Source organism: Hesperophylax consimilis, chromosome 1 (genome assembly GCF_061612785.1).
Source record: "Hesperophylax consimilis isolate HC1 chromosome 1, BYU_Hcon_1.0, whole genome shotgun sequence".
Taxonomy (NCBI): Eukaryota; Metazoa; Arthropoda; class Insecta; order Trichoptera; family Limnephilidae; genus Hesperophylax; species Hesperophylax consimilis.
Window position 1 is genome coordinate 5,547,445 of NC_142836.1, and position 13,940 is coordinate 5,561,384.

Sequence of the window (13,940 nt, forward strand, 5' to 3'; positions counted from 1 at the left end):
TTTATGATAACTATGGAGGTACCTACCTACTTACTCGTATGTTCTTCCATTTGAGTATGTGTTCAGAATTCAGAAGGTTATTTATGATTTGCAATCAAACGTAAATACTTACGTTAATTGGACGATTTGGAGAAAAATTCGACGCTACACGGAGAAAACTTACTGACATAAAATATTGCTAATTGATTTTAAAAAATCTCTTAAAATTAAACGTTATCCTGTTAAAACTGGGACTACAGGCCCTAAATGAATCAATTGATTCTTGTTAAACTTTTAGTAAAAAAGGAACGAATGTTCATAAAAATCATTATATTTTCGCACTTCGTCATTATATATTAACAGGCATGGATGAACACGTGTTCTGAAATATTCGAAAAGTAATAATATTTAATTAGGAAACAGGCTGCTATCCCGTTCTTAACTGGATTTCAATAAATCAGCAATATCAATTTATTTGCATGTACACGGACTTACGCTACATATTCTTTCAATTCAACGGAAAAAATCTATCCATTTTAACATGGTGTTAAAAATGTACCAGTTACTTTACAGGCTCCTGCCTAGCACCTAGCGGTCAGAGGTAAAACTAGGGCTAACAGATAAAACAGATGTTTTGCTTTATCAATTGTTTACAATTAGCTTGTAAATGTGTGTTACTTGGTTAAATTATAAAAAGCCTCGCCGACTGGATTTTTCACTTCTTCTCTCCTATAAAATAGTAACAAGCAAAGAAAATCAAAATTTTATTTCAGATCCCTCATCTAAATACAGTACTTTCTGAAGTTTACGGTGTACATTTAAAGTTAGTTAAATGGGTTGCATTGGAGAAGGCACCATAGGGGATCATTAATGAATCTTTGACGAATCATCGAGGAATCATTTACCTGAGAGAAATAGGGTGGCAGCACGCAGCGCTGGTCATCCAGTCGGGAGCACTGCACGCGCTCCAACAACTCGAACAGCTCATGGGGCGCGCGCCGTTCCGTGGCCGTGGGGCCTCCGCCGCCACCCCACGCCGCCGTCATGTGCTGACGTCTGCAAAATTACAAAACACAATACATTAGAGATAATTAGTTCCGTAAAAAAAAAAACGTGATAGTATGAATTCTTGACAAATCAGAACCAATTTTGAAAAATAAAATTAAAATAATTTTTTGTTCAATACATTAATTACATTGCAGTTTATCATTTTTTTAAAGATAAACTATTTTTTATGCATAGCACAAAGGATAAAAAATTATCATAATAAGCAGTAATTGTTCATTGAAATACAAGTACATATTGAATTATTTGGCGTGTTGGGAATAAGCCGACGTAGCTCAGTGGTCCAGAGCACCTGACCGGACACCAGAAGGTGCAAGTTCAATTCCCGTCAGCGGCATTTATTTTTACTCGGGAGATATTTTCAATTTGTATGGATATTTCAGGCGACTAATTATTGCTTATAATAATTTGTAGGTTATCGTTTAAGTGAATTCTTCACAATCAGTTTCAATTTAAAAAATGATACATAAATTGGTAGCAAATTTGAATTATTGAAACAGAGGATTCCCAGGTACCTATCCAAGAAAGCAGCTGGGTAGTGGGATTATAAGCTTTTGAAATACTAAAATCTAGATATTTTAGTCACAATATATGTAGAGTAATATGGAATTAGAACATTTCAGTTTGTCTTTGAATGAATTTGAGCTGGTGTTCCTAAAAAAGAACTGAAAATTCCTTGGATTAATTTGAAGTATTACTAATATTCGTACAAGGTCTCATCATCAAATAACATCTACTCTGCGTGATTACCTTTATCGGCGTTCATTAACATATATGGGGTGCATAAAAACAAAAAAGGTTTGTGCACCATCATACTTGGATGTTCTCCGCTTTAGTGAAAATCTTATCAAAAGGTAACTCTAATATTATGTGAGAACTGTCAACATATTCTTACAATGATTACGGTAACGGACGTCGAAAGAAAGAGGCGCAAAACGTAAAAGAATGGTTAGTATTATTGAATAAGTGTTTCAAAATCATCATTCAGAGCCATCAACTTACTAAGTCAAATTCTTGAGATAATCAAGTTATATGTCTTTGTTTAAAATATTGAAATTTAAATAATAATAAGGGTAGGTTCATCCTACAAAACTACTAAATCATAATACAAACAGTACGCTCTGACGTCGTCAGTTCAATTCTTTCATCAAAACTAGCAATATTAATCACAACACAACAATAAACTGGTACAATAATGCAATTAACAAGGCATAAAAATGATTAATTGAGTCGTTATCACGCCACCAGCAAAAAACTGCGATCAGTTAACTCCTGCTTAAAACGTACCATTGAAAGTAGATACCGCAGATCCATCAAAGTCAGCGGAGGCTCCTACGTTCATTTTAAATGACTACTCAAAATGCCGTTTTGCATCTCGTGCAAGAATATTTCGACCATATTTTCGTTCCGGTTGCGATGACGTAACGTGCAACGAGGCTAGTGATGGGGGTAATCATAAAATATCGACACTCAAAATATCCGATCGAAACAATAAAATAGGTACCTACCTATTTTTAAAAATTATCACATCAAATCATTTTTTTTAATAAAAGATCTTTTGCTAGCCATCGTTTCTTGCGTAAGATATGTTTTCGAAGCCTCTGTCAAACCGTTAAATCTTTTTATCCATTTTTGAAGTAAAAAAACATTGATAACAAAATTTGTGCTTCTCGTCACGTGTATATTTCGATTTTGTTTGTACTGTAATTATTGTTTAAGTACTTGTTGACATTATTACGTTGGTATTACCGTAATAACTCTATGGTGTCTAAGCTTACTTATCTATATGATTGCCTTTGTATCAGAACCACATCCTGTCACTCTGACTTATAAAACGATAGTATACCGGAGTGGTCCATATTGCATTATTATAATCGTGTTCTAATTCCTCATCATCATGGTGTCAGATTTGTTTTGAGACAATATTTTGGATTAAGTTTAATCGATTTTTATTAGAATCGAAATCGAATTCGATTAATATAGATAATGAAAAATCGATCATTTAACAATGTTTACGCCCAGCACTACATGGCTGAAACTGCGGTCACGTGACAGGACTCGCGATATGAAAGTGACATATGTGCGTGACGTCACATGCACTGTTGAACAATTGATCTTGCACCAAGCTAGAGAAATGGTCAATGTACAATAAAGTGTACAATGCGAAAGCAATATACTTTATCTAGTATCTGGGATTGGGTGGGCACCCATTCTGCAGTGCATCTGGTGCAATGGAAACCGGTCCTTCGCGTGGTTTAATTCCCTTTTAATTATGACGCATTATCACAAACCAGTTTTGTGCGGTGAACCCACGAGATTGTATAGCTATAATCACCGTCAGTCACACTGTGACGGATGACCCTTGATTTGTGATGAGTTTTGGTCATTGTAGGGGTTACAAACTATTTTATACTACAGAGATCATCTGCATAGATATATGCTGTAAAAAATACCTTTTCAGTCGTCCATTGCTAAATACACAGGAGTAAGCCAAATGATATCTCCTAAAATGTATTACATGTTACATAAGAGGGAATATCTTTTCATATAATAGGTACATCCATTTTTATTAATAAATGTATTTATTTATTTTTGTATGCATACATACATTATTTTTTGTTTAACTGAGGATTGAACCTTCCTCTCCAGAGACTGGAGTCAACCGCGCTAACAACTGTGCTAAATCCCGACTGCTGTAATGTCACCCAATTTCAGAAAAATGCATATATGTCGACATGTGTATGCTTGATTGCCACCAAAAATTGATAGAATGCATTGTCATCAAAAACGAGTGTATCTGCCGAGTTTCAGCTCGATCGGGTGTCGGAGTTCGGGTTAATTTCCACTTTCAAGATTTGCATTAATTCATTTGCGAAAACAAAATGGCAATCTAAATAGATGTATTTAACAATATTTCTACCATCGTCTTTTAAAGAATTTTGTACATCTGGATTATTCGCTTCTTACTTTTTATATATGTTTTAATAGCTTGAGTGAGTACCAACTACGAAGTACTATATTTGAACTAACCGGGTGATAATTACATTGCTAAACATAATGGGATTATAATGTGCGATTTTTTGTTTGATAAATCCGAACCATGGCATTAATAAAACCACCCTCACAAAAATCGCATTTGCAAAACATAATTGGCGAATTACAATAGATATAATACAATAATAATACGTCACCGAGCATGATCAAATTCGATTATACCATACAATTTCGCAAATAATTGCATTGTATTATAAAAGAAATGTTCTACATCCCTAACATTATTTTAATAAATATATTTTTGTGTTCGGTCATTACGGGACCGAAGTGCGTCCGCGCTAACAATACCTCTAATCAACTCGATTCCTAAGCATTCATTGTGAATGGAGAATATAAAATATACGACTTTATAAAAACCAGCAAACAACACTTCTGTGCATTATAGCTGCACAATAAAACCGCACTCGGAGAATAGATGAAGGCCAGACAATGCACGCGCGTGCGCACTGGGCGCTGGCCCACAACTATACAGGGTGTATCGGCACGTACCCGACAAACTTTAACCAGCTATTCCTTAGCACATTTGGAGTAAAAAATTTTATGGGCACTTTGCTGTCCGGTAACACTTTTTTTCCATTAAAAACAAAATATAAATAAAAAATCCACACTCCGTCACTGTCATTTGAATTGTTTTTCGTGTTTAACAGCTGTTATTAGCAAGTGTGTCAAAAAGTGTTCTCGCTCTTTCGTATACATAATAATAATAGTTAAAAATGAAACGAAGGGTGACATGCCATTTCGTTGTGATTGTAAAAGCGCGCCAACGTAGGTACGTACGTACATTATTCAACGAAACTCGAACAAAATATTGCCAGACGGGTTTTCAAACTTTGACAAAGGATAAAACATTGGTGACATGTGGTGAAAGTATGAATAATAATTTTTTTATTTAAAAAAAATTTTACCGGACAGCAAAGTGCCCAAAACATTTTTTACTCCAAATGTGCTAAGGAATAGCTGGTTAAAGTTTGTCGGGTACGTGCCGATACACCCTGTATTCTAAATTCAAATATGCAACGGGGTTGTATTAATTTTGAGAAAGGAATGATTAATATTCGCGTCAGTGAATATGAAATCAATTAAATGATTTCCTTATGCGTACGTACGAGTCGGACATTTTAAGTTTCGGGACTGATGTATTTGTTAAATTACGAAAAAAATAGTAAAATATTAATTTAAAATCAATAAATATCAAGAATATCAAGTAAAATAGCCTATGTACGATACCTGAGTTTGGTATGGTGGTCGAGATGATGAAAATTAATCATTGTAATGTGAAATTTATGCGAAATAATAAAAGATAAAAAATATATAACCAATTAAAATATACTATTTTTAAGCGATACTTATTAGCCTAAAACAGAAAAAATACATGCCGCCGACGGGAATTGAACCAGCAGCTTCTGATTGGCAATCGAACCGAATTTTGTATTTTTGAAAATGATTTCAATAAAGTGACTTAAAATTGAAATTCATGAACAATTTCGGCAACAGAGCTTTGAATTTTGAATTTTGAATGCGTTGCTACGTGTACGCTAATGAACAGTATTGTTGAAAGCTCGATTTTCCAAATCATTATGCCGCATGCAGAGTCAGTAATGAGCAAACGTACCTACATAATTCACGTGATTTATTGAGATTTTGAATTATTATTGAATATCGACGTTACAACCTGGATATTGTTAAAATGAAGTTAGAATTCGAGTTGTGTTCATTGAATCTGAATTCGATTTCAAAGATCCATAGTTAGTCGTTTCAATAATAATTAATAAGGCATGAATTAACTAAAACATGGTACTCATTCGTTTCAGGCCCACCAATAGCTAACTGGAGTTTTCGATTCAATATAAGTTACACGGAGAAAGGTGATCCTGTGAAAAAAGTGATAGCATGCCAATTTCCTGATAAAATATTAGTCATTCAAAATATATCGAGAACACGTGTTCTTTTCCTAGTAAATATCACGACGGAATGCGTCAATATGTATCTGTACGTCAATATCAATATTAGTATGAACACGTGTTTCGGCGTCAAATCAACAAAAACAAATTTTTACACACGTGTTTATTTTAGCAATGACCCACCTTTAACTGACTGAATCGATAATTCATAATCATTGTCCATAATCTGTTGAAAAGCCTTTCAAATCATTAATCATTCGCTGCTCTGATTCGAATCGTTCCATTTTTATTCATAATGTAATGCCTACAACGCTTAATTGCACTTAGTACTCCACTTTTACTTTAATTAATATCAAGTAAATACAAACAAATCTAGTCTGCGACCTGAATTACATTTATAAATCGAATCAAACGAATGATTAATTTTTGATGAGAGCACGCATTAAGAACATTTTAATAATGGATGACTTCCAGAAGAGAAACAGCGAGTGGATTGGATACAAGAAATCATGTGCGTTTAATGATACCGTTTCATTTGTGATCTTAAAAATCATTAATGACTGGCAAATCTAGCGATTTCGATATGAAAGCTTTAAGCCCCATTCGCAAAAGAGTAAAATGTTCGGTGAGAGACTTTTGTCGCGCTAACACTCAGTCATTTAAGATAAACGCTCGACGTTTACACTTATGCTAGCATTACCAATGGAAGGTTTATCATAGCTAATTCCGTACTTGTTTACTTCAAACACAGTAATATTATGATCAAAATGTAGTTTTAATCATGGCAGTCCTTTGTGGCATACTCAGTATACGGCTCACTTGAACATCTAGAGTGTTTTAGTATCTCCCCCTAGGTAAAAAACTGCTTGAATTGAACTCCTGTCAGATTTCCAACAAAATTTACAAAATCACAATAGCGAAAATGTCACTGCGTTGAAAGACTACTTACGTGAACGACGCTTTACTTGTACCGAAATAGAAATGTAAAATATACGGAAACCGTTATGAAAGCTTTTATCTTTTATATGAAGTTGTTAAACACAAGAATCACTCGTCTATCCACATATTTTCATGCAGACGATTACATTCGGCCATTACTTCGCTCAATTAAATCTTTTCAATTTCATAGGAACACAAAATTGAATTAGAAATACAGGGGTCGATAGCTACTCCAATGTTTTTCAAAACATGGGTGACCCAGTCAATTGAAATCAATTGGACTTTATCAGTTTAAAGTATAAATGGATAAAAGAATACAAAATAAAAGGATGACCACTGGAATATTTACCGACTCTAAAGCTTTTGCTGTTTAATATTTTAAACTTGCGAACAGAAATCAAAATAATTGCATTATTTTATTCCAAATCCATTCAAAACAATCACGAAAAATTCTGGAAATGCTTTAGGTACGTCCTGAAAAAAGATTAAAATATCCAGATATCGTCAAACCGTCTCTTCGTGCTTTCTCTTTGCACTTCACATCTTCCTTCTTATAATGCCACAACGTTACCTAGTGGGTGTCATCCCTGGTACCTGGAAGTTGGATCCTTGTGTGGTATTCACATTAAAACAGGAACGCAATTATCCAGATAATAGGTTTCGACTTACGTTGATTTATGTATATTTGACATAACGACAATACCTAAGCAATTCATTGCGCGCATAAAGCAAGCCTTAAAGCGTAGGACTTACGAGGTGGACCAATGGTCCTCGTAAGCATCGCGTGGCACTACAGCTCTTCATTCATTCACCTACATATTACCGAAAGCTACCGATGCACGCGTCGTACTATTTCCAACCTAACACCAGGTGCCATAAATACATAATAATATATTCAAACCGGTTCCATGATAACTCGACACAGTGACAATTCAACACACTTTTAAAAAGTGATATAAAGTCAATAGAAACGATGAAAAAAAAATTAAACCTAACCTAACCTAACCTAACCCAACCTAACCTTATTAACCCAGTCAATAGAGTTTTTGTTTCATCACTTTCCATGACTTTATATAACTTTTTAAAGATGTGATAAATTATCATGTTGATGAGTTATCCGGTCACCAGTCAAGGTTCCAACCACGGTGACCGGATAAATCATCACAATGATAATTCATCACATCTTTAAAAGTTATATAAAGTCATGGAATGTGATGAACCAAAAACTTTATTAACTGTGTTAAGTAGGTTAGGTTAGTTTAGGTTTAATTTTATTTTTTTCATCATTTCTAATGACTTTATATCACTTTTTAAAAGTGTGTTGGATTGTCACTGTGTTGAGTTATCATGATAATAAAATACAGTACTAGATTCACGCGCAATGACGGGTTAATAGTTCCAAAATTTAATAATAAATACGGACAGAGAACGTTTGAATACAACATACCGAAGATATTTAATTTATTACCTGACGCTATAAAGCAATGTAAATCTATGAATAAGGTTAAATATATGGTGAAAAATTGGCTATCGGAAAAAAAATATTTACTCTAATATGTATGAAAAATTGTATGAAAAAATTGTTGATTCTGTAGATATAAGATGTAAATTATACCTTATAAAATGTATATGAAACTAAACTTTAAGCACCTGTTGACAAGCCAATTCAATTGGCTTAGCAGGACTTGTTTGTTGATATGTATTAACTATTTATTCAATAAATAAATAAAAAAATAAAAAAAAATAAAAATGGAACCTCAAACCACACTAGATTTAGTGTTTTTTGATTTAGGTAGTGTACTTATTTTTATATTTATTTTGTAATTAGTAATTTTCGAACCGGAGCCGAATGGACAAATTATTTGATGAAAAAGCGCAACGTTCAGATTTATTCCAGTTGAATTACTGTCAAATTTGTTATTTTTTGCTACTTATTGCACAGTTTAGAAATGGCGATGTTGAAACATCATTATTGGTCAATAATGTGTCAAAACCAAGCGACCCAAATTTTAAATTCACTTCTGATTTCATTGAAACTTTAGCATTCTCAGACACCCATTCAGAAGGATGATACTGGTAATAAACAGCACGTTTTCAATAGATCTGTTCCTGATAAAGAAATGTATGCTCGTTAGCAACACCTTATAGGGATGCTGCATTATATAAACGAGCTAAACCAATTGTTTCTCCCACTGACCCAGAAATGAGATGCGCATTATGACGGCACGAACAATAAATAACACGTAGTTTTTCCGCCGAGATCCGAAACCCACGTAGAAAGTGGTGTTGCAAAACAAAGGTTTGTTAACACAATGAACGTCTGAAATATTAGAGAGTTAAATAATTAACCGCTCGCAGGCTATCAATCATCTCAACATAATTATTGACGGCTGATAGCGAGCACGGACAGCAAATGTCAGTTATCTTGAGATGAACGAAAACTTCCTGGATCAAGTAATGAAACAGTATGGACATATTATCTGGATGCAAAACGCAGAACACAATGCGGTACCTACTTAATGCACTTGTTACATAACTGAACTAGAAATAACATTAACTCCTCAGACTGATTTGTTCGGTTTTGGGAACAAACAGTTATTACCCGTAGAGTCAATTTGTTCGCGTTTCGGAACAGCTCATATGGTATCTTAGAAATCGTTGTGCTTCCCTTACCGTCATAGTTAGAAATATAAACTAAACGGTTTCAGAAAGAGAAAATACCAAGCTTTATATTTAAATGTATCGCGAAACTCGTTGCTGTGGCTCAGTCTGTCACAATACGAAGAATAATGTAAGAAACAATTTGGTGTTGCATCCAACAGATGGTGCTGTTTTTCAAAAAAGAACATGTATTTAAATGGTGACATCTATAAAATTTAGGCAAATAAACATACGCGTATTCGAATGCAACGTTGTTTCGAAATTTCAAAGCAATCGGTGAACAATTTTCTGAGATTTAATATTTTGAACAAACGAACATTTACATTTTTATTTATATATAAAATAAATATAAATAGATAGATAGAAGTTAACCACAGAATAATTCAAATGTACACCTTCATGAAACTAAAGATTCGGACAGCGATTTGAGAAATATTTGTGAAATTTAAAAAATTTGTATTAATAATTTTTATATGAAACGACAACAAAGTGAGGTGGCAGTAATGTTTTTTATGATTATTTGTCTGTTATATATATTTTTACATTATCAGTAATTTTAGTTCAGATTTTAGACGAAAAAGTGAGGTGAACCATTTTTAAAACAATTGAGTTTATTTTAAATAATAAAACTTGAAAACGTATTTTACCATTTTTCAAAAATTGTTTATAGTTTTCGCAATCGTTGAGAAATATAAAATTTATTTGGATTTTATTAAAAACCGTAAATACACACAAATTCTCCGACTTTCTGACATCATATTATAATATGCCGAAAATAATATGAGTCCTGAGAATAATGCCTATAATATGAGTCCTGAAGGTTTAAATAAATTTGCATTTTATGGTACCCACTTATTATAAGCATCTGATTTTGTCCAAAAAGACTAGATACTATTAAAAAGGTTGTCTTATGGTGGGTAAGTAGGTATTTCGTATTTACTTTTAAATCAAATTGTTGATTCAATGCACAATTATTTATTAATAAGCGTAATTGACGTTGCTCAAATGGCGGAATAATCGTACTCTCAAAAGAAACAATCGATGCATCACTGCGTTGAGGTCACATCTTAATTATTCTAGAAAGCGGATCTAAATACGTCACCAAACGATGTGGTTTCAACAAACGTTAGTCACAAGGATCAAAACCACAATGACCTCCATCCTTGGTGCCCATCCTACAAACCAAAGAAAAATAATTATAAATGTTTACATAAAGCTGACTAAAATTGGTACCCACACTTGTAAATGAGAACAATTATTATAAATGTTGACACAAAGGTAACTAAATGCGAAATTTCAAAATAATTATGACCACAGAGACCTCCATATAAGGTTGAATCATTTATCTCATCAAACATACTAATTTCGGTTGTGAGTCTGTATGTGAATGATAATAATACTGGTTGAAATAACTCAGATTTGATTTGAATTCAAATGTCATTTTTAAAATGTATTAGTGGATAAATAACTTTTTGTAAATTCCTACCTTGACTTTATGCTTATGTGTATAATATACATACCTGTTTTTTCTTGATTGTCCTACTTAACCTCCCTTTTTTATTTTTTAAATGTATATGAAAATTATAATTTAAGTGTCAAAATACCAATGTAAAATTATGTATTATAAGTTCATCCCGCCCTAAAATTAGTCTTGCAACTCATCGGGATTGCTCTAGCAAGAAATAAAAAACTAATTTTTGAAATTGGAACATATTGTGTCTTAAATTCAGACAAGTGATAAAGTACCTACCTATAATATAATAGTGTAAGAGAAAATTATTTTAATTGTCATTTTCACATCAGATGTGTAAAGAATTCAGATAAGAAATTAATAATGAACTTAACCGATCAAGAAAAAACCTTCACGAAAAATGTTATTAGAGTTGTAGCAGTAAAATTTTTTTCGTGAATATTTTTTTATATTAAATCTTTACTTTAAATGTCAGCTTCACAAAACTTACAACTATACTATCCCGTCATAGACTAAATACATCAATGTATCCCGTGTATATTTACACAAAAGTGTCTTAGTTCGAAATTAGAAAATAATTCAGACCACAAATTTACGCACGACTCCATTTCGGATAGAATTACAAGAGTAAATAAGTAACAATGCCGAATTGTACCCGCCTAAAAAGTAATTATAAAAAGAGTTTATTTTGTATGGGACCAATGTTCGGGACCCTTAGAAGCCGATATAAGGTCAAGGTAGATAGCCCTTACAATGTACGTATGTATACAGGCATACAATAATTGTTTTTATTATTTTGTTTGTTTAGGACGCAATTTCATAATGTAACCACAGTAACGTTCCCCGCATAATCCCAACTTTACACAATAACTTGCGGATAACATTGTGGATGTTAAAAACCAAATAATCACCACGAAATTGTATGCAAATTGATTTCCTAGACAAGCGGTACGGGAATGTGGGGTCTGTTACAGTAATTTCACGTTGGTATTGTGACGTCATATTATTTTAGGGTTGACTCAAAACAAACATCGAAGGCAGCTAAGTCTCGGATTTATTACGTAACAAAACACTGGGCGGCTTCGAGCAAATATTACATCTGTTCTTTTTAAATCTCCGCATTGTTTTGCACCACAAAGTATCGCGTCTAACGCGCCATATATGCTGTTGTGGCAAAAATAATTGAATAAACACGAATATGCGTTCCGATAGACATTATTAACTATTGGTAAAGGTCCGGGGTTCAAATCCCGTCGTGCACAAGTATATTTTATTTGACTAATTTGTGTTATTTCACATTTTATTAATCGAAAATAATATGTTGTACATTTGCGGCACGTTTCAGAGTGGTTGATATTTTCATACCTTCACTATGGCCCTGGACCTCCATTCAGAATCCCAACATTGCTTCAAATGGCTTTTGCCGTGTTTGGTGACCAGATCTGAGATACTTCCACACCTTCCTATTTCCAGTCTCCTTCCCCTCCTCACTACCTTTATCCTCATACATATAACAATGCCATGCCATGGTCTCACATGGTCAAGACGATTAGGAGCAGTTGTGACTTGTATGCGGTAGGTACTCACATAAATATCCATTTCAGAAATTTATACTATCTAGGTGGATACCGTAGAGCCAGTGGGACTATAGCATCTACACATCGGGTATGTTAAGAGGATGGGAGGAGTAGGGACGTAGGAAGGATAAGGACATGGGGAAGAAGGTTGGAAAAGGGCTATCCAGTTTTGATGACCAAAACCCGCTATTGACATTATCATCGTCAATTTTGAGGGTACTATGCCGTTTTGCAATTCCTCCTTCTTTAGGCAACGTTTCTTACAGCGTTAGAGTCATGACAGACATCTGACCCTGACACTGCAACGCTGTCCGAAACGTTGGCTAAAGGAGTTAGACTAGGGCAGATGATGCATTGCCCTGAATATGGACATCTTCTCTAATGATGGGCACTATAAAGCTGACCAAAAAAGCGAATTACGACTTAGTACCCCAAATAATTATCATGATCATACTTTTGGCCGTGAAAATCTCAAATCATATCTCACGGCAATGCCATTTCCAGCAAGTTTTCGATTGTGAATGTCGATACTTGAGTAGCTAATACAATCCAAAACATTTACTTCACATTGACCACTTGACTGTTATAGGTCGGAAAACTATGCAAAATGTAGGACATAACAAGCATTTGCTAAGTTGTTCATAAGTCAGAAAACTGCTATCAACCTTATCATGGTTTTAACCGGGTAATTGTGGCAGGTAGTTGAAAATGTTTTTCTGCTAGAAATTTCAAATATATTTTTAAATAATTTTGCAGGCATTATAAAATGAATTAGCGCAATGGCCTTAGCAAATCCAGAACAACAAGTATGAAATTAAAGCGGCAGAAAGCCTTGAATTCTTTAATTGTGTGCATAATCTGGTTAGCAGACGTGTAAATATTTAAATTAGAATGATAAATAAAAAAAATGTGATTAATGTTTGCTTTCATATCAACGTAACGGATTGGAACAATGCAACTACCCGCACGCCTGGTTAGATGCACCTTATTAAATATATAATTGCGAGCGAAAGAATGAAGAAGTTTAATTAATATTTATAACGTCACTGCAATGAGATCCATCAGGGAAAACTTCCATACAGCAATGGACTGGTTGACAGTGATGAAAACATTATATGTAGACATTTTTAATAATAACTTTTTTATGATCTGTAATAAAAATTTTCAAGGCGAAGAATTTTCATAGCCCTGCATTCAGTAATTCTATGGATTTATAACACTTTAAGTTTTATGCTCTCAAAAAAGGTGTTTTTTAAAAATAATAACTTTAAATTTTGCATAGCCGAAACGGTA

The 13,940-nt window shown here is 33.7% G+C and overlaps 1 protein-coding gene across 3 annotated transcripts in view; it reads right to left on the minus strand.

Moving 5' to 3' along the window:
- RapGAP1 (Rap GTPase activating protein 1) overlaps positions 1 to 13,940 on the minus strand; it is a 627,781-nt gene that overhangs the window by 240,880 nt on the left and 372,961 nt on the right. For all 3 annotated transcript variants that reach the window (XM_089641478.1, XM_089641530.1, XM_089641438.1), the window contains one exon: positions 885 to 1,035. In XM_089641478.1, the coding sequence (XP_089497604.1) occupies positions 885 to 1,035 (151 nt within the window). The remainder of the gene's footprint in view (positions 1 to 884; positions 1,036 to 13,940) is intronic.